This window comes from Dermacentor albipictus, unplaced genomic scaffold, assembly GCF_038994185.2.
Source record: "Dermacentor albipictus isolate Rhodes 1998 colony unplaced genomic scaffold, USDA_Dalb.pri_finalv2 scaffold_14, whole genome shotgun sequence".
NCBI lineage: Eukaryota > Metazoa > Arthropoda > Arachnida > Ixodida > Ixodidae > Dermacentor > Dermacentor albipictus.
Genome location: NW_027225568.1, coordinates 12,748,136 through 12,770,896, shown reverse-complemented (window position 1 = coordinate 12,770,896; position 22,761 = coordinate 12,748,136). Strand labels below are relative to the sequence as shown.

The following is a 22,761-nucleotide window of genomic DNA, read 5'->3' as shown; positions in this document are numbered from 1 at the left end:
TCTCTTCCCCTTCTCCCATCCCCCAGCATAGGGTAGCCAACCAGACTATTCACTGGTTAACATCGTGCCTTCCTGTATCCCCCCCTCCTCCTCCTTGAGTCGAGGTGCACTGTTGAGTGGAGGCACGTTCTAGGATACGGAGGCAAGTGCCTAACACAAAGTTCGTAATACATTAATTGTTTCGCCACCCGACAGAACAGTACGGGAAGAATCTTTTATAATGTTCCATAAATACACCAGTAGCGTCTAAGAGTCTTCATATAATCGGGTCCAGCAGCACAAGCAGTGCTAGTCGCGCATCTGTGTCGCACTCCTCGAAAACACCAGCTCGAACGCGAGTAATTGGCTATTCAGCTTCGAGGTATTGATGTGCAGTCATTTTCAGCGGAAAGGCAAAGTCAAAACTACCCAAAACACGCTCTAACTTTACTACGCTGGAGAGTACGCATGTAGTTGGCATATTTCCCTTAGGAATGTCGACTTGGGGTAAATGATCATGTGACTAGGCCACAATTTCCAAACGGCTACGCAGCGATAATAAATTGAACTAAGGGACTACCGTTCATGGGGTGCTGGGAATATTTTTTTTTGCATCGGCGTTTATATTTACGGTGACAGTATACTTTTGCATAGAAAACACGATTTGAGCCCATTAGTGCTTAGTCAGTGTCTGCATTTAAGATGCGCGCGTATGGCCAGAACTCATGTCATGTATATAACTGTGTGACTGTTCTCACCACATGCTGCTATTTCGAGTATTGATTATCCTAGCTTCTTTTTTTTATGTTTAGGTCATATGCCCCCCAGCTTCCGGGTGCAAGTTCTGCACTGCTCTTACTAAATATAAAGCTGAAAACATGACATCTGAAAAAAAGGGAAAAAAAGCAATATGTGATGCGGCGAATTATGAGCTAGAAATATGGGACAGCGCAGATAATGGAAGTGCCGACACATCTCCGAACACGGATTTAGGTCAGTATCTCATGTTTAAGAAGCTGCCCTAGATTTGTTCGTGATCGTACGAGACGTGAGAAATGAGTAAATATGAAAAATACTATTCTGGCTGAATGCGTGACAACCGGGGGTGGTCAGGTGACAACCGCGCTACCAATGTGTCATTAAGGAGAAAGTGTACATAGAGTTATAACAGCAACAGTTTCAAGGGCAGCTAGCTATGTGAAGTTATCTTCATGGAGGTTAACAAAGAATGACCCATGTATTTTCATTAAACGCAACACGCAAGGCCTAATAATTCTTAAAGCGACGAGTTGTGTATAAGCGTATCGCGCGATAATTTGAGTCTCAAGCACCCTCTCTGAAGGGTAGGATATTTGTTCGACGACGAGAAGCCGTTGGGAGGTCATTCAAATGCATCCACTGGCTTTATGTGGCAAGATTCGCAAACATGTTTGTATAGGTCAGTCTCTTAAGGTCTAACAAAATTTTCGGTGTTGTGACGTCCCATTTTTTTTCGCTCTCTCGTTTTCTTGTCCAGAACATTAGAAAGAGTTATAACATATCAACAGATATTTATGTCGATTCCGCTCACTACGTCAAATATAGTTATTCAAGCTATCGATTAGTTTGCTCTCATTATACCATATGCTAGCTTCTTGTGTATCCCATTTGTTAGAGTGCCTGCCCGGGAAAGTCTGTGGTGTAGACTGCGATACATGAAGCAACGAAAATTCTGTTTTAACTCCCAAGCTTTCGTTCTGAAGAAACCATATGTTTTTGTTCTTTTTTTCAAACTGCTTGCAACTTTCGGGTGGATACTCCGTTGCTTCCCAGCAGAGGTCGATGTCGAAGTGGATGAAGCCAGTTCCTTGAATACCTCGTATTTATTCGTAATTGGTGAAGACTTCGCGCCATCAACACGTGTTGCTAGAAGAAAGCTGGTAGCTTTTGCTAGGCCACTTGAAAAGCCTTTTAAGTTGGTGCTCGACAAGCTATATATAGACAAACAAGTACCTGTCTATGACACCGCTAGTGACTCAGTAATGCAATCTACCAGATAGCTAGACACAAGCCCAAGCGCGCAAAATGATCAGCTGCCTTTCTTGCCGCAAGCCGCTCTCTCGCTCTCAGTGGCCTACACTAACATCCGAAGTTTGCTACCTAAACGCGATACACTTTGTGGTTTTTTAGACGATAGTGACTCTGACATAATAATACTAACTGAGGCATGATTGAATCCAGATATCAACGACAATGAGATCCTGCCAACAAATAATCTTTACAAAATTTATAGAAACGACCGCATCAATAGGCGCGGTGGGGGTGTACTTGTCGCCATTAAGAAAACCCTTCATTCATATTTTATCGATTCAGGGTCATCTCTCGAGATTGTGTGGGCTGCTTTTTATGCGTCCTCCAGTGCTGTACTTATTGGCACCTGTTACCGGGCCCCAGATTGCAACCGTTCCTTTTCGAATGACTTGCGGGACAGTGTCACTAAAGCGCTCCAGCTGTGTCCATCCAACCACGTTTATCTTCTTGGTGATTTCAATTTTCCGCTTATCGACTGGGAACATATGTCATCTTCATGTCACGCGTCTGTGGAACTAATTAATCTAACGTTAGATTTTAACCTGTTCCAAATACTTGGTTTTCCCAAACGCTCCTGACACTATTACTTCCATTTCAAATATGAGCGGCTTTAGTGATCATAACCTCATCCAACTAGCTGTTATCATCCCGAAGCCCGTGTCTGGCACAACAACTAAACAAATTCGCGATTATAACAGAGCAAAGTACGATGAGATTAACTCCCAACTAGAAGAATTCTTTTGCCAAGTGCTACTACCTTCATTTCATTGTCGATCCGTAAACGACAACTGGGTGCTCTTCAGGGACAAATTAACAGCATTAGTAGACCGTTACGTCCCGATAATCTCCATAACTAACGACAAATCCAGCCCTTGGTTCAACAAGTCTCTTTGCAAGCTAAAGAATAGAAAGAAGCGTTCTTATAACAGGGCTAAACGCGTACGCACTGCTGAGGCTTGGCAGGCATACAAAGACAGTTTAAACAATTACTGCTCAGCGATATCTTCCGTCAAAGATAAATATTACTCTCAAGACCTACCATCGCTGCTAACTTCCAGTCCTAAAAAATTTTGGCAAACCATATCTCCGACAAGAGATACTAACATTATAACTTTGCACGGAACAGAAAACATACCTATTTCTAGCGCCGATTGCCCCACCGTATTCAACACGTTTTTTTCATCTGTTTTTAATCAGGAGGACGTTTCCAATGTTCCAACTTTTCCTGAACTTGATGCCGCATACATGGAACCAATCGATATCACAGTTGAAGGCGTTATATTACTCATTAGTAACCTCAACATATCTACTTCCGCCGGTATTGACAACATTATTTCTAAGATTTGAAAGAACACCATCACTGCCTCACGCAAGATCTTATGCCATATTTTTCAACAATCCCTAGCATCTGGAAAGTTACCCACCGATTGGTTAATAGGAAAAATAATACCAATTCACAAATCTGGAGATGTTCATACACCTGACAACTATCGGCCCATATCTTTAAACTGCATATGTTGCAAAATGCTCGAGCACATAATCACTTCCCACGAAGCTCACAATTTCTTTTTTTCTAATCAGCATGGTTTTAGGAAGGGATTTTCTTGTGACACGTAATTGTTCGAACTAACGACTGACTTGCACTTTAACATGGACTGCAACCTTCAAACTGACTGTATCTTTCTTGACTTTTCTGAAGCTTTTGACCGAGTGTCCCACTGTCGCCTAATTTCTAAATTATCTGCCTTACGGCTTGACTCTTTAACATTATCCTGGATTCGTAATTTTCTTTCTTTTCGAGAACAGTTTACTGTTGTTAACAATTTCTCTTCCCCGCCTTCTTCTGTTAGCTCTGGTGTGCCACAAGGCAGCGTCCTCGGCCCCTTACTCTTCTTAATCTACATTAACGACTTACCCGCCCAGATTACTTCCTGCATGCGCCTTTATGCCGATGACTGTATAATCTACCGTCCTATTCACACGACTGACGATCACTTGAAACTTCAAGCAGATCTTAACCTTATCGCTAACTGGTGTAACAAATGGCTCATGACACTAAACTTTACAAAGTGCGAGGTGATGTGCTTCAGCCGAAAATGTGTAAATTCTAAATATTTGTATCATCTTAATAACACTATGCTTTCTCACACTTCATCATATAAGTACCTTGGTGTCGTTCTTACAGAGAATCGTTCATGGGCCCCACACATCACTTCTACATGCGCCAAAGCATCACGTTCTCTGGGCTATCTACGACGCAATTTGCGAAATGCCCCGCCAAACATTCGAAAACTCGCTTTCCAAACATTCATTTTGCCACAGTTAGAATTCGCCTCCCCAATTTGGTCCCCTCATCAAAATTACCTAATAAATATGACGGAAAGAGTACAAAATAGAGCAGCCCGGTTCATATCGCGTAACTACAGTATAAACTCGAGCATTACACAAATTAAACTAGACCTACTGTTGCCGCCATTAGATATCCGCCGTAACATCGCTCTTCTGTGCTTATTCCACACATATATTTACACTAATAAACGAACCCGGTTGCAACTACAAATGCCCCACTCTTTTTCACGCATATTACATAATCAGTTCAGTTTCATGCGCATATACGGTAAAACAAATGCATTTAATTCATCGGCACTACCACGTGCCATCCGTCTCTGGAATGACCTCCCTGATACCATAGCCTCCATATCTAATCCCGACACGTTCCGCTCTCAGTTACTCATGCTTTTCCCATTTAATACCGTTCACGAATGACCAATCTAGTGTACGTTATCGTGCATTTTTGCCATGTTGTATATCGTTTTCATAAACGGTATTCCTTTGCTCTGTTAACAGTAACAAGCGTTCGTGTGCCTTCAGATATTGCTTTGTATTCCTAGTGCCTTCAATATTGTGTAACATGGTAATCTTTTTATAGCTCTGCTCCTATTAGAAATTTGTACTTTTTATACCTTTTACTGTTTAATGTGCCCCCCTTACTTTATGCCCTTCCATTGGGCCTGTAAGGTTCTTTTGAATAAATAAATAAATATCAGCACAATTTACCCCCACAGACAGTTCCTATTGTGTTCTGCCTCCCTGCGGCGCAAAAAAAGGAGCTCAACATTTCGAGATACGAAAAGAGAAGTTTTTAAACAGCTTGCCCTTTGAAGTTGGACAAGCCTATATGTGTACAAGACATTCACCTGGGCATGCGACCACTCGTATCTTTTGAGACGATGATATTTCAAAGTGGTATGCTGCGAGGAGAGTAAGAGCTGCCAGACGCTAACTATACGCTTTACCAATGACACTTGTGAAACTCATCCGATGCCGGTGATTCCTCATGTCCGCGGACACGAGCAGTCACCTGCATGACGACATTATCAGCGAAATTGCCCCAGAAGTTACGGTATAACGAGCAGCTGCCTCATTATATCGGGAGAGCACGACGCAACTAGCGAAGTTGCCACAAAAAGACCCCAGAAAGGCCACACTTGCACGACGCTTCGTGCCCACTGCGTCGAACAACGGAACCGGATGGCGAGGTGCTGTGCCAATAAAGGAAGTGACGTACCACGTCCGGGTCCATGGGTGGCTCGCTGACGCTGCTCCAGCGGCGGTCCTCGACGGCCAGCTGTTTGTCGCCGGACTCACCGCCACTACTGTGCCGCCGGAATGGAGGTCTGCGTCGGCGGCTGCCTCCGCCCTGCTGAAGAGTGCCGCCGCCTCCACCACCCCCACTGGTGAGGTCGACTCCGCTGTCCTCGCTGGGTAGCTCAGCGCCCCCGCAGGCACCTTCCCCGACAACCGACTGCTGCTGCTGTTGTTGTTGCTGGTGCTGGAGCTGCTGCTGCTGTTGTTGTTGTTGTTGTTGCTGCTGCTGCTGCTGTTGTTGTTGTTGTTGTTGTTGCTGCTGCTGCTGCTGGAGCTGGAGCTGGAGCTGCACCTGCTGCTGCGTTTCTTTGGACCGCGCCGCCTGGACCTCTCGCCGGTACAACAGCTCGTCAAACTGCAAGTATGCGAGACAAGCAGCGTCTTAGGTATACATACAGGGAATCTCGAGGCAACTTGGAAACGTATGGCTCACCATGGCTCAAAAGCCGTAGTGAGCCTGTCGGCATCGGCGGAGCTCGTTACACTACATTGCTGCTGAAAGGTTCAGTGCCAGTGCAAGATTTGGGATATGCTCTAATAACTATCGAGGATGCCTAATTTTCTTTCACGGTAAGAGTTTGAAAGCCGTTTGCACGCGTTCTGTCGGGTTTATTTTGTTGTCATTGTCCACCACAGGGTGAAAAATTGTTACTTTTACGTAACCGTGGTTGCGTGTTCTTCCAGCATCTCGACTATTCGTAGAAATGGTCCCCGCATTAAACTTAATTAGGGAGATAGACGTGATTCCCTTGATGTAACACTCCCATAATATAAGGTTCTCTACTGCGCCTTTTTGTTTTTCTGTTTGCAAATTCCATAGCCACTTGCGATTACTTTCGTTGTATCCGACCAGATTTATTTCTTGTTAACATCTCTGCCTTCTCTCTTGCTTTTATTTTCTCTCTCTTCAGAGGGCTAGGCGCCGCTCTTCGTTTACTTATACTCCTTAATTACACCGATTAACAAGAACAATAGGTTATAGAAACCCCCAGAAAGCAGGACATGTTCTTGTGGGCAAGAAAACTCAGCGAAAACTACTTCCTCAGTTCGGTTATACCCGAAAAACGATAATATGAGATAGGATTATGACTGCGGTAAGAAGTGCACCACCAGGTATGCATGAATAAAAAAGCTTTGGAGAGTATAGTCCCGGCAGCGCCTTAGATTTATTTGTCGGGTCAGCAAGCATAAGGAAACTAGACTAAAAAAGTACATCTTACTCTGATTCGAGCTGCTGACTTCGAACACTGACTTTGAACTGCTCGAAAATTGTACTGGCGCGTGCTTGCTCCCCCTTCAGTGGTGACTCGCGAGGGCACTTTTCGAGCACTTGCAGGTGCTGCTATTTGGTCACTAGAAAGCGCTATTATTAGGCGGTCGTGACGAGCACGACCAATACGTGAAATCAAAGATTATTCCCGGGAAGGGGAAGTGTGAACACCTGTAACGATCATCGCATTTTAAACGCACGTAATACGTCGACACTGGAGGCATCAAATTTCAACGACACCACATAATAGGTCGAAATACCGGTAATTTGATTATAACAAATCTAGTAACACAAAGTGCGAATTGGGCTCGACCCTTGTTTTCGCAGAGACTGCCATGGAAAAAGGAGGAGGAAAAAAGTGAGGGAATGACAGGGATGTGACTCAGCGTATAGATACCGGCTGGCCACCTTGTCCTTGAGGAAAGGGGTAACGAAGATAAACATTGAGAGAAGGAGAGAATAAATAAAAAAGATAGAGAGAAACAAATGCACATTGTAACACGATACAACGAGCTACAACTTTCAAATTCGGTACTGTCATGGAAGGGCCATGTGTAACAGAAACGTGTTCTGAGCACTTCGTGTAACGTGCACTGGCACTGAGAAGCACACGGAGGAAGATGCCTGAAGACGTTCGAAACGTGAGACGTCCTCGTTAATTTTACCGGCGGTCACGACTGAACGAAGTGAGCAGTGATAAGAACTAAATACAAAAGAATACCAGTACAAATAATTTTCTGAACAAGGATGCCATGGCTAGATCATTGCATTCTGCTATTGATAGACAACCTTCTGGCCGTACTTACTTTGAGACAGACCGGACGCGGAGAGCCAGGTATCAGTGAAAATGGAGTAACTTGCATTATAAAGTATTTACGATCACCTAAACCGATACCAGATGAACACGGAAAAGCTCGACAAAGGCCCCTTGACTATGAAGCGCATGCTTGGCCCTTGGCCTTGGCCATCCAATGGGCTCGAAGCCCTGGACTTCTTGTTCGTATTCATCGACTCAATAGGATTGCTCCATAACTGTGACACAGACTCTTCATCTCAAACTTTCATCGCCTAGGACATTTACCCCATTTTCTAGAACGTTCTGCCGCACAGCCCTCCACCTCGACTCAAGAAGGTAGATGGAAGCGCCGCTTCTCCGAAGAAATAGTTTTTGCGCTTCATTGACACTCCATGGAAATTCTTGAGAAGCCTAGTGTCTTCTACAGACGAGAGGCGGCGCTGAGCTCATTTTAGTAGAATGGAGGAAGAGCTTCGAGTCGAAGATTGTTTGAGAATACGGGGATTACTCTATCGATACTTTGCCAATTTTTCCAATAAAGCATGTTTTACACTTAATGACTGAAACTCTTGCGTATATATTTAACTCAGTTCTCGAATCTGGTGTTTTTCCAGAAGCTATGAAAAGAGCTAGTGTCAGTCATTGTTAAAGGTGGAGATCGCTGCATACAAAGTAATTACATACATTTTACTGTCCTCCCTGTATTCCCTAAGGGCCTAGAAAAAGTTATATTTGTTCACATAATCCAGCTTTTCGATAACCTTAATGTTTTGAAGATGCTTAAGAGGAAGCTTTAGCTCGAGTGCTCCTATCTAAATACATGTAAAAGGAGAATTCGTTTTTCTGGGCAACCACTGCACCAAATTTGACAAGGTTTGTTGCATTTAAAAGACAAACTTAAAATCTAGTGACTGTTGGTTTCGAATTTTTGAGTTAGGTCGTCAATGTATTATTAAAAATTGGCGAAAATCGAAAATTTTCAAAAAACGAAACTATCAAGTTTACAACTCTGTAACTCAACCACTAAAAATGATAATACAAGTCTGTGAATTGCATCTAATAGTATATCTCAAGCGGACAAAATTGATATGTTACACATTAATATAAAAACGTTTAATCACAGGGAAATACAACTTTTGCAAAACCGTTGTAACCAACGTAACGAATTCACATAAGATGTAAAATGACAAATTCAATTTGTCCGCTTTGAATGTTCTAATGGATGCTGTTTACAGAACCGCGATATCAGTTCTTGATGCAGAGCTATGAATTTGTAAACTTCGCGCTTCTATTTTTTTCAAACGGTCAAATATTTGAAAATCGATTTAGGAAAATTCAAGCCCTAAATCGAAATTCCGCTTCCAACAGTCACTAGAATTTAACTTTCTCTTTCAAATGCAATAAATTTCAAGAAAATCGGTCCAGGAGTTATCTCGTAAAAATGTTTTTGCGTTTTACATGTATTTGAATAGGCCGCGTCGGAGTTGGGCCCGAGCTAAAGCTTCCTCTTAATTCTGTTTTCTAAGCGACAGGTCGACTCAAACTTTATTGCTGACATTGAAAGAAGCTATAGTTCACAACATTGAACGAAAGAGGCAAAAAAAAAAACAAATTCACTCTCAGTATGTTTTGTTAGGTTTCAGCAAGGCATTTGATTCCCTTGACCACAGTATTCCTTTACACGAACTAGAATCAAATGACGTTCGTGGTAGTTGCATTGCTCTGCTTCAATCTTGCCCTAAGATATATATACGCCAGATATAGCTCGTCGTTCTTGCCTCCCATCTGCAGTATACCCCAAGAGAGTATTCTGGATCCCCTTATGGTGAATATTTATATAAATGCTATTGTAAACGTAGTAACAACTGCTAAATACGATATATTAGCCGACAATTAAAGAATACTTAACTCTGATATTGCATTACTTAATATTCAACACTAACGACAAACTTTCCGAGATTTCCTCGTCGTTAGAAATGAATTGACATAAGATAAATCCAAACAAAACTGAAGCTGTTATATTTGATGTTAAAAACAAAGCTCTCACTACTCACCAGCATTTCATACTTGATTCACAGTGAATAGATATTGTTGATACGCATCAAATACTTGGGGTTTACTTTACATCAAAGTAAAGTTGAGAAGCGAACGTTAATTACCTATCTGAGAAAATTTCATCTGTAAGAGAAGTTATGTCTCGCTGGCGTAATCTTTTGCCGCTCAGGGTCAGGCTTCGAATATGTTACGCGTTGTTTGACTCACACTTAAGCTATTGTACGGTCATATATATGCCAGAAAAACAAAAACAAAAAACAAATAAAATAAAAAAATCGCCTGCAACTTTGGATACACTGAACGTTTTGGAATCACGTAGAAAGCGTTTGAAGAGTTTAATAGAATACGGGTCGGCAACATTTACCCATTTCGTCTGTTGAACACGCTCTACATTTCGAACAGAGAACTCTTGAACTTCATTACAAGCTGATCATGTCAAGAGCGTTGTGTTGTTATGCTACCTGCAAAGAAATACCCCTATATGGTGTGTACGTCGGTTTCGTACAACTTATAAGTACCAAACTATGCCCTTCTCGTCCCTCCCGCCATACAACGTCCCAAAAACACTAAACACTTATGAAAATGCAAGCAGTTGGAGTAACAAACAGTTAGGTTCATATATTTGTTCTATTGTGTCCTAGAAGAAGATTAGGTATCAAAAATTGGCATTCACTGTACTGTTTTCGAATTATCATTATTCGTTTGCTAAATTAACAGTCTAATTAGGCGACTGATAAATATGCTGTATTAAGTATTGTAAATTGGTGATGCATTTCCGTGTGTGTTGCAAGTTTAAGTGAAACTGTGGTAATTATATGTATATTGTATTGTGTATCGTAATTTGTTTGCTTACATTTTGTGTATGCGACGGTGTATGTGTAATGTGAGCCTTGTACACCTTGTACAGTCCTATGACCAGCACCAGGGCCGTCAAGCCGCTTTCACGGATTTGAGCCCAGCGGACCTTTCGGCGTATTGCCTGGCAAATAAAATTTGAAAATAAAAAAAAATTGATTGAATACTGAATACTCAAAGGCTCCCAAGGCCTAAACCATAAATATCTTTTCTATTCTTCTGCCCACCTTTGCTTCTTTCCATTCGTCCCATCTTCAACAGCGTAGCATGCTAAACACTTTGCTTGTGGAAGAACAAAAACATTGCTCTATTTCACTGTGAGGCGCGCCAGGTCAAAGCGCAGTCTACTTGACTCTGAACGTTAAGTGTTATACATACATGTGCTGGTGGATGTAAAGTAGATGCGCACATCGTATTGGCTCCTCAAATATAGTCGAAAGACCATTTTGCCACAATCACTTAAAGTGTCCGGGTTTCCTGTAGTGATGACGATGACTGTAATGCTATCGGGATTAGGTATATTACCACAGTTATTTCGTCACTTAAAGGAAATTTCATCCACAGGTGCTGTCACCTGCGATATACGGCTGCATTTTTGAGCTCTCGCCATAGCTTTTGCCTCACCTTGAGCATTACATCTGCTTCATATATCGGCTATTTTTCTTTTCTTTCTAGCATTTCGGTAAAAGCGCCGTCGCTTTGCCAGATTGTTAATACGATGTTTGTTGTAGCGTCTATATGAAGGCCCATCAATGCCACATGCAGGGTGAGCACGTAACAATGTCAACTTGTCCCTATCAACTTTTTCAAAGATGCAGCCTTATGTGCCCACCAGAGAAATGCTGGTTGTTTAGTGGAATCCCCTTTGAAAGGGGGCAGTGACAAAGCGACACCTATCCTGCTTGAGCTAATAAGGTAATCTATACATGCTTATCAATCTAGAATTTTGTCTAATCTCCTTATTCTCTTCCCTCTTTCATAAAACTTATATACCTACCTTGTACTGTAACACATGCCTGCAATAATTCCGGTGCTATCAATCTCTTTCCTGATTTTTTCTCTACCAATGCTCTAAACACCTCTCACGTATCTCGACTGCTGAGCAGGGAATGCTGCTATCCCCCTTGAATCCCAGCGTTTCTGAAAGGTACACGTTACCTACGGGTGTCGCGGGGAGAATACGTTTGCATTCCAGTGGGATGCGCTGAATGGTCTCCGGATTTTTCGCTGCAGTAGACACAAGCGTTATTCGGTTGCGAATATTTGGTCTAGTATGTTTTTGTCCTTAGGCAACCAGCTCGAGCCTCAATAGCAAGGCTCTGCCCTTTGTATTATCGTACATAGAGTTTCCTTTCTAATTTCTTTCTTGCTGTTCCTGCGAATCTCCACTGTATTTTTTCCCCACTGTTTGCATCCAGCCCACTGTCTCTGTTTCTCTCTCTTTCTGATGACTTCTGGGGCGCTATAACGTAAAACTATTCCAAACTTTTCTATTACAATTCTGCTATCAGCCCTCTACGATTGGTCAAAAACTTTTTTCGACCACACCCACTTCACCTGTCTGTCACGCGACGTCACGAAAACCGCGATACCTCCCCATCTGATGTGATATGTATACACACAAAACCGCACAAACGCACCGCGTCAAAGTGACGTGTACGTGATAAAGATGCATTAATATGCCGAACAAAACTAAATTTTCTTCGGTATAGCCGCAGGCTGCCCCGTTCCGAAAGGAATAAAAGATGTGTGCCGCCGATCGCTGAGACGATCGCTACTCGCACCTGCCGGTGAGCATGGGTGTATTTGCGTATAATAAAACTTCTTGTGTGGCCGTGTAACGTTTTCGAGCCCTTTCCGCGCGTTTACCACCTCATTCTGCCAACTCTTCTATGCTGCGGGTCAGTTTTAGCATCATTCTTAAGCTTCCGTTGCATGCCGCCATGATTTTCGACCAGTCATCACAAGCTAAGCAAGGGAAAGCCGACCAATCGCACACGAAAGCACCACCCTCTTCATCCGGTTATCGATTTTCAGTGCACTGGCTCTGCCCCAGTGAATCCCTCTCCATTTGAGCGTTCTCCTCGCCTCTTGGCAGCCAATTAGATACGACAAGCCGCTCAGTTTAGGCAACGTTATTCGTTTTTCAAGCAAACAAAAGTGACCTCCTATGAGCGAGGAGAGCGTTTGATTGGTGTGTTCAGACAGCCCTGCGGGTGACCAACCGGTGCTCGTGTCGGTGGTTACGCAAATTTGACGTAAGCAGATTGGAATAGAAACATATTGGAATAATTTGACGTTATAGGGCTCCTGGTTGTCTGATTACAATCTCAATTACCCTCTATTTGATTACCAACTTTCGTGACCTCTTCCTTCATTCTGTGTCCACGCGTCTGAGGTACCGATATTGCTGCACCTTAAGCACCGATTCATTTTCATCCATGTTCCTGAGTGTTTCTTCAAAACTAATTTTCCCCTGTGCTTCTGGCTCCAAAAGAGGTCCAACCCATGTCACCATACACGGCCTAATTTGCGGTTTTACCGTGGGCCCCCCAAGCCAACCGGCCAACCGACCTTCGGTTAACTTTCAAATCCGACAAGTTGCCTGATTTTGAGCACTGAATGGTATTTTCGAACGTTAGCACTGGCGCAATTACTACTTTCTAAATTCTTCGCAATACGTCATGCTTAGTTTAGCACCAAAGTGCCCTGCGTTTCATTTTGGATGCATTCTGCTTCACCTTCTTTCTTAGATTACCTAGGGGGATGGTGGAGTAGGTCTTTCCGCTAGGCGACAGACAAGGGAGAGCGCTCACCCGTGGCCATGGCCTCCGATGGCGTGTGCACGCTCTCAATCCCTAAGACCAGGTTGCACATCTATCTGCCCGCCACTTCTCTTCAGTGCCTGGAGTGAGCACAACAGGAAGTTCAGCCAGCCAACGTCGAATGCCATGCCGTTCATGGCCTTTCGGCGTTGTCTGCCCTGGGCAGCGTGTGCTGCAGAGCTTGGCCGGCGTGTGCCTGACAGTAGTGAGGGGTCAAAAACTGACTATAAGTTAGTAGCGTTTCTGGCGATTACCGACTCATCGATCTAAATCGCTTGATAATGATCATATATATATATATATATATATATATATATATATATATATATATATATATATATATATATATATATATATATATATATATATATATATATATATCTGACGTCACAAACTTAACCTTTATTATGGCACTACTCATCTTGTCCACCTCATTGCGAACAAGGAACCCGTACGGGTTCCGAAACGACTTGCTTTTCGTTTGACTATGGGTCATTCCACGTCAAATCAACCAGCGTTTTTTCGACCATCACAGATGTAGGTGCAAAAATTTCCACATGTTAGTACGAGTTCAAAACTCATCCTTCACGTTTATTCTTTCCTGCCACACATTTTATAGAAATTTGACGACAATTTGTTTTTCCTGCCAAGCTGAGCTAAACGGCATCAATCAACATTTTTTGTCAAAAACACATTGTATGATCTATTCCTTCAAATTGAATTTATGGCAACAAAAAGATGCGATGCGACTGCGAAAATTGCCAATTTTATAAATATTTGAATACTTCGATTGGTTCTGGCACTAGCAAAAGCGTGTAAAATTGCAAAGTCTGAGTTTTTTTCTCGGAACGTGCAAAAACATGGAAGTCACATTTAAAATATATAATGGTAGCCCAGTCAATATAGTACAGCTGAAAAATATTTAAAGTATCGAAGGTTTAGCAGTCCGCATGGAAAAATATTGTGAAATTCACTTTCTTTTTTAAAAGAAGCTCCATATTCAACGTAAAAAAAGTGCCTTTGTGATCGGCCTAAAAATTTATGCATTACATTATTAGATAGCCGTACGTGTCTACTATGCATGTGGGAAGCTATAAGAAGGTATTTTTTAAATGCAAGAAATGTTTTTTGTTTAATTTTCAGTACGTGGATCACGTAAACAGCGTACATATATGAAGCGTAGCCGTCCTGCAAAGACACATTGGGAACAAAGTGAGCCCAAGAAACTATTCAGCAAGAAGCTTGTGGCTTTTTATTATATGCAAACCAAGACAAGCTATTTCGATCGCCACATTCCAGACGTTTTTTTCCGTGGCAACGAAAATTGAATGTCCACAGCGTTTGAATACATGAGCCTGAACGTAGCCCGTATCACTTCTATAGCCGAGCAGGTGCCGGACGTCGAACAACTTTAACACTTATTGTTTTCGACGAAGACGTGAATGCAACTTTTAGTTGAAAAAGTGACGTCGGCTGAAAATAATGTAAAGACCTGGTTCCGTTAATGCGCATAGCATTCGCAAACCTGGACGACAGTTCTACCTCCTGCTTAGATATTGCACTGTCCGGCACCCAAATTGGTTTTATATGTAAAAGGCTTTCACATGCCCAGTCGTACAGCTCAAACGGTGTCAAAATCTGCCTTGAGAAAGGCTTTTGTAGACTTGCCTTGGCAGCCGACCGTTTCAGGGTGCCACCCACTCCATCACAGGCACTTTTGCCGTGTGATCTAGCAAAAAAAAAAGATGCTATATAGCATCCAAAGCAAAATCTTCCTTGTGGTAGCACAGGTTTGCAAAATTCTTTTTGTTCTCATACTGGGAAGCAGCCCCATCCGCAAAGCAGTGCACGGGTTCTACCTGCGGCATGTCTACTTTAAGTTGATCCATCAGCACATGCTGAAATGTTCAAACCGCGGCAGTCCTATGGTCGAGGCAGTCGGATATCACTACGTACGGTCGCACATGTGGTTCATCAGAAGAGTCCATCGAGCGAGAGTACACTACAGTCGGGTGTACTGTTGCTTGAGAGTCGTCCCAGTATATTGACTCTGGGGAGCTCTGAATGAGAGAGCTGTAGTTTTCCGATAATCCATTTTAACTATGGCTTCTGCGGGCGTGAGAGCGGTGTTCAAATTGTGTAGGTGCCGAGCTTGGAGCTTGCTGACAAAGTGATGCTCTCTTAAGTCGCTTATCATCTCAAGGAGATGGTGTACGAAGTCATTGTGGATGAACATAATTGTTTCCAATCGGCACCGCACTCCACTAGCCCACTGACAGACAGAAGTACTTGCTGCCAAATCCCGGTTCAGTGCAGGAGAGAGTCAGTATCAGCGATTTGAGCGACAAATATCCTGGGCAATTGCTGCATATACTGGTCATACAGCTCCCATTCGTTATCTCAAACACACAGTGTGTGCGATACAGGAGCGAATCGATTGTTTGTAAAATGCCCAAGGAATATAGCCTCAATTCTACATTTTGGTAGGAAATGCAAAGGGAAACGGAGTGCGTTCCCGGAGCAACGGCAAGTAAACAGTGGCATGGCCTCAGGTAGGCAAACTTAGAAAAGCCGCACTTCAGCTCTGTGTTACTTTTCTTCCATTCCTCGTGCGCTTCCTTCAGATTCATTAGCAGCAATCTTTTTTGCTTGCCTCAGACGACGTCTTTCTTGCCTGGAAGACAGACGGATGTATGTTCATCCCCATAGAACTTTATTATACTTCTTATTGTTCTGTCGTCTAGTGGTCTACTTAACTTTGATGCCGGAGAGCCCAAAATTCCTCCCTGTTGCCTAATTTGCATAGCAATGCCAACTTGACTTTCCGATGCACCAAAGTACACAGCAACGTTTTTTCGGGACCATGAACGAGGCGCCAATGCCTGAAGAGACATTTTTCGACCGTTGTCTTTCTCGTACGAATCAATCTCTCACATTTTCAAGAAGCTTTTTATAGTCTTCCGCAAGTGTGGTGGTTGGTGCCATTTCATAGGCTACGCCTTGCACTAGAGTATCCATACTATCATCATTGGGCAAGGTGCCTCCTGCGACAGGCGCTTCTTCCTCATGGCGCTTCCGTTTTCTGCTCGAGGTCCTTCCAGTCCCATCTCGTGGTGCAGCACAGTCCGTTGAGGTGGATGCATTCCCTTCAAGTGTAGACTCGCACATTTTTTCACAATCTGCCGAGCTCTTACAGGCTGCGTCTAACTGCGCCCGCATTTGGAAACCCCCGACTTTGCATTGTGGACAGTAAGTAATAAAGTAATGCATATATTTTCAGGCCGACCACCAAGGTACCTTTTTTTACCTTGAATATGGAGATTTTCGCAAAAAAATGGAAATTTACAATTTTTTCCCGTGCGAACTGCTATACCTCCGATACTTTAAATATCTTTCAGCTGTACCATGTTGACTGGGCTACCAATATGTGTTTTGTATGTGACTTCCAGGTTTTTCTATGTACCTAGAAAAAAAACTCAAACTTTGCAATTTTACACCCTTTTGCTAGTGCCAGAACCACTTGAAGTATTCAACTATTTATAAAATTGGCAATTTTTGCAGTCACATCACATCATTCGGTTGCCATAAACGCAATTTGGAGTGGAACGCACAATGTGTCTTTGAGAAAAAATGTTGATTGATGCCGTCTAGCTCAGCTTGGCAGGAAAAACAAATTGTGTTCAAAATTCAACAAAATTTTTGGCAAGGAAGAATAAACGTGGGGGATCAGTTTCGAACTCCAACAAACATGTGGAAATTTTTGCAGCTACATCTGTGATGGTTGACAAAAACGCTGGCTGATTGGGCGTGGAGTGACCCCTATATCAATGCCTGCAAACCTTTTTCACTTCAATACCTGAATAGACAAATTTTCGTCGAAATCTTCACTGTATATATATATATATATATATATATATATATATATATATATATATATATATATATATATATATATATATATATATATATATAAATATATATATATATATATATATATATATATATATATATATATATATATATATATATATATTACAAGCATTTATGCGGACTTCATATTCATCTGTACAAAGTCATCATCAATCATCGGCTCGTGTTCGCTTTTGCATCGGCGACATTTTTCCTTCTTCCAATAAAGCGTCGTCTCGACCGTGGTATTTCAAGTGGTGAAGGCGCTTTAGGAGCCCTTCGACCTCAATCCACTTCAAGATCTCTCCTGGAGCTACGTTCGGGACGCCGGTTACGCCAAAAGGCCGCCATGTCGCAAGACCAGACCGCAGCGCCCACCATCTCGGTTCAAGTGCCAGCCACTCCCACTCCCAGCCCTGCCAATAACCGGTATCGCGATCCTGAAATCTTTTCTGGCTTGTCTGGTGAGGACGTTGAAGACTGGCTAGACAACTACGATCGTGTCAGCGAATACAACTAGAACGAGACATTGAGGTTAAACAACGTGCCATTTTACGTTTCTCAAGTAGCCAAGGCATGGTTCCTGAATCATGAGAGAGACTTCCGTGATTGGTCTTCTTTCAGGGAGCAGCTACGGTGGATTTTCGGCACACCCACGGTTCCTTCGGAAGTTGCGAAAAAGAGGCTGTCTGAGCACGTCCAGCATTATGGCGAGTCGTATACCTCGTACATTGAGGACATCCTCGCGCTTTACCGCCGTGTCGACAGTGCCATGTCAGAACCCGATCGCGTGCGACACCTTCTTAAGGTTATAGGATCTACTGCCTTCAACGCACTCGCCGCTCAAAGCCCTTCGACGGTGTCGGACGTCGTCTCCGTCTGTCAGCGCCTTGACGCGCTGCAATCAATCCGCTTGCAACCGGACTTTTCCGACAACCACTTGGCAAACAGTATTAAGCTCCGGTCTATCATTCGAGCCATAATTCGCGAGGCATTTTAAGCGCATGCCTCACCCCCTTGCAGCAGCGCTCACATCCAACCTGCTTCTGCTGACCTGCGCGGCATTATTAAGGAGGAATTGGCCTCCCTGCAGAATGCTAACCATACCAACGCTTCTGCTTGCCCACAACCGACTTCTTACGCCCAGGTTGCTGCAATGTCGGCCGCGCCGTCTCCAATCACACCACCTGCGCCTGTTCACGATCACCTGGCACCTTTAGTCACCCGAGCTCCGAACCCGCCTTACTACTCTGCCTGGCGTTCGTCGAGGCCTATCTGCTACTACTGCGGCTTTCGAGGACATATCTCATGGTTTTGCCGACGCCGCCAGCAAGACGAACGTCGTGGTTACGCGGCCTTTGAACGCGATGAGCCGCCTCCTCGCGTTCACCGCACTTATGACGTTAATCCTACCGTTCGCCGATCTCCATCTCCGGCCGACTTCTCCAACACCGCACACAACACACGTGCCTCAAGACGCGGCTCCCCATCGCCGCTCCGACGTTCTGTTTCGCCACTTCAACCTCTCTCCCAACTCCATGCCTAGCGACCGGAAAACTAACCAGTGCAGTTTTTGGAGGGAAAACTGCATCGCCGCGAAGTGCTCCAAGTCCTCCTGAACGTCCTTCGAACATGTTATTGGTGTCTGTGGAGGGTGTGCCTTTGTTAGCTCTGATTGACACGGGAGCTACTATATCTGTTATGCGTGCGGACCTGTGCTCTCGTCCGCGGAAAGTGAAGACTCATTATAATGGATCATCCCTGATTCGGGCTAATGGAGCAATCATTCGACCATCAGCCCAATGTACAGCACGCGTCTTCATTGATGGTATCCATCATCACATTAAGTTCGCGATTTTATTCCCGTGCGCTCATGAACTAATTTTAGGTTGGGACTTTCTCTCGCAGCGCCCGCTTTAATCTCTTGCCGTCAACGTGTAGTCCATATGACCGAGACAGTTCATTGCAGCGGGAGTGCCGATGAGCCACGACTGCATTTTCTCGCTGCTGCCGATTCTGTACTGCCTCGCGGCCACGAGCAAGTCATAAGTCTCTCTTCTACGGACATCACCAATGGCGACGTGTTCATCCCTCCTTACGGTCGCTGTCTTGTCCGTGGGATTGTCTTCGCTTCCTGCCTGGTGCAGTTCAAAGAAAGCTCTGCGTTAATCATCGCTTTAAACGCGACCACTGAGACAATCCTTCTACCTCAAGGCTCCGCATTGACCTCTTATCTGGATACCCAACCAGTCTCCCTGCTTCCTCTTGCCGCCTCGCAAGCTGTTCCTCAACAGGACAAATCTGCTTCATCTGACCTTGCTTCCGTGATAAGTCCTGACCTTACTGCTGCTCAAAGTGAAGCGTTGCTAAAATTGCTCCCGAAGCATCAGGCCTCCTTTGATATGGATACTTCGTCACTCGGACAGACTTCCGTTGCCTTCCATCGTATTGACACCGATGGCCAGACTGTTGTACGCCGTCGCCGCTACCGAACCTCTTTGGCCGAACGGAAAATCATCGAGGAGAACGTCACCGACATGCTGAAAAGAAACGTCATACGTCCCTCCTCCAGTTCTTGGTCATCACCCGTCGTTTTAGTGCAGAAGAAGGATGGATTGGTACGATTTTGTGTTGACTACCGTGCGCTAAACAACATCACCCGAAAGGATGTATATCCGATTCCCCGTGTCGATGACGCCTTTGATTCGTTGCAAGGCGCTCAATGCTTTTCCAGCCTTGATCTTCGCTCCGGATATTGGCAAATTCCAATGAAGGAAGCAGACAAAGAAAAGACCGCCTTTTCTATTCCAGATGGTCTTTACGAGTTTAATGTAATGCCTTTCGGTCTATGCAATGCTTCCACCACATTTGAAAGAATGATCGACACTGTTCTTCGCGGCCTCAAGTGGAAAACTTGTCTGTGTTACCTCGACCACATCGTCGTGTTTTCCTCGACTTTCACTAACCATCTGCAACGCTTACATGAAGTGGTCACATGCCTTTCTAATGCCGGACGTCAACTAAACACGAGGAAGTGCCGTTTCGCTAGCTCAACGATTAAAGTCCTGGGTCATCTCGTTAGCAAAAACAGCATCCAGCCCGATCCGGATGAAATTTCCGCGGTGCTCAACTTTCCATACCCACTTCGTGCAAATGAACTGCGCAGCTTCACTGGACTCTCCTCATACTTTCGACGTTTTATCCGGAACTTCGCCAGCATTGCCTCGCCCCTCCACAAACTCCTTGCTAGTTCCAGTTCCTTCGATTGGAACGATCAGTGTGAAGCCGCGTTCCAAGAACTAAAGCGCGCACTAACATCCCCACCTGTTCTTTGTCATCTTGATGACAAGGCGCCCACATTACTGCATACTGACGCCAGCGGTCAAGGAATTGGTGCCGTACTGCTGCAGCGCGACCACGAATTTTGCGAAAAGGTTGTTGCATATGCAAGCCGCACTCTCACTTCCGCGGAAAAGAAGTACTCGATAACCGAACAAGAGTGTTTGGCTGTTGTCTGGTCCATTCAGAAATTTCGTCCATATCTCCACGGTCAGCATTTCACGGTTGTGAGCGACCACCATGCCCTATGTTGGTTGTCGACGATCAAAAACTTGTCTGGGCACCTTGGCCGCTGGATACTCCGATTACAAGCATATGATTTCGATGTCATATGTAAGTCCGGATGGAAACACCAAGATGCCGATGCTCTTTCACGATGCCCATTACCACGATCATTGGAGCACATCACATCACCTTGTCAAATTGGCCGCATGGAGGACGCTTCGTCTATTACACCGATCTCTTCCTTGACTCCATCAAACCGCCCTGCAGTGCTTTCCACTCACCAGCGCACCGATTCCTATTGCCATGATATCATCAATCGCCTTAGCGGTGTTTCATCTCCACCCAATACCAGGCTACGGAAACAGCTCAAGCTGTTCAAGATTGAAGACGACGTGCTCTACCGGTACATTTTTCACCCGGAAGGCCATCGATGGGTTCCCGTTGTACCGCGCTCTCTTCGCGCTGCAGTTCTGCAGGCCTCACAGGATGACCCTACGTCAGGGCGTTTGGGTTACCACAAAACACACGAGCGCATACGCAGCCGATTCTATTGGCCAGGCCTTTCCACGAGCATAGCTAGAGATGTTGCCTCGTGCACGCTTTGCCAACACCGTTAGCGACCTACTACTGCTCCAGCCGGGACGCTACAACCACTTCCTTGTCCAGCAGAACCCTTCTCTGCCGTTGGTATCGACCTTTTCGGGCCACTGCCACCTACTGCAGACGGCAACAGATGGATCGTCACTGCTGGAAACCATTTTACGCGATACGCTGAAACAGCCTCAATACGCCCAGGAGTTGCCTCAAAAGTAGCGGCCTTCTTCTTGCAGGCTGCAGGCGCCCCGTGTCTTACGTCACGGGGCGCCTCACGTTCTTCTGAGCGACCGAAGCAAGACATTTCTTTCAAGCACTCTTAATCAAGTTCTGCAAGCGTCCAACACCGTGCACAAGACAACGTCTTGCTACCACCCTCAAACCAACGGCCTAACAGAGCGATTTAATCGCACGCTGTGTGACATGCTATCCATGTATATTCAACCTGATCATCGTAACTGGGATGCGATTTTCCCACTTGTAACATTTGCGTACAACACGTCTGTTCAACGGACCACCGGATACTCTCCGTTTTTCTTAGCATACGGCCGCCACCCAACCTCATCACTCGACATTTCTTTCTTCTCTGGCCCCGTCAACGCTTCACCATTCATTTGCGACCAGTTTGTGTCTCGTCTTGCCCAATGTCGTCGTCGCGCCCGTCTGAACACTGCAGCCAGCGAAGACGATCGCAAACATCGGTACGATGCCTCTCACCGCGTCGTTTCCTACCATCCTGGTGACGATGTGCTCCTATGGGCACCTGCATGAACACCTGGTTGACGTGAGAAGCTTGAGTCTCGATATATTGGCCCCTACAAAGTCATAGAGCAGACCTCACCGGTGAACTATCGAATTATACCTGTTGAGGCCCCAATTGACCGACGCTGCCGCGGAACAGAGATCATGTTTCTCGCCTGAAGCCTTTCATCTCCATTTCACTGTGTAATGTGCGGTCAGGCTGGCCGCTTCCGTCCACGGGGAAATCAGTGTAAGCATTTATGCGGACTTCATCTTCATCTGTACAAGTCATCATCAATCATCGGCTCGTGTTCGTTTTTGCATCGGCGCCATTTTTCCTTCTTGGCATAAAGCGGCGTGTCGACCGTGGTATTTCCATATATATATATATATATATATATATATATATATATATATATATATATATATATATATATATGTAGCACTGGAATGGC

General features: G+C 44.5%; 1 protein-coding gene across 1 annotated transcript in view; it reads right to left on the bottom strand.

Moving 5' to 3' along the window:
* Window positions 1–22,761, bottom strand: part of LOC135905862 (whirlin-like) — a 639,865-nt gene that overhangs the window by 302,985 nt on the left and 314,119 nt on the right. The window contains exon 9 of the mRNA XM_065436976.2: window positions 5,618–6,052. Within this exon, the coding sequence (XP_065293048.2) occupies window positions 5,618–6,052 (435 nt within the window). The remainder of the gene's footprint in view (window positions 1–5,617; window positions 6,053–22,761) is intronic.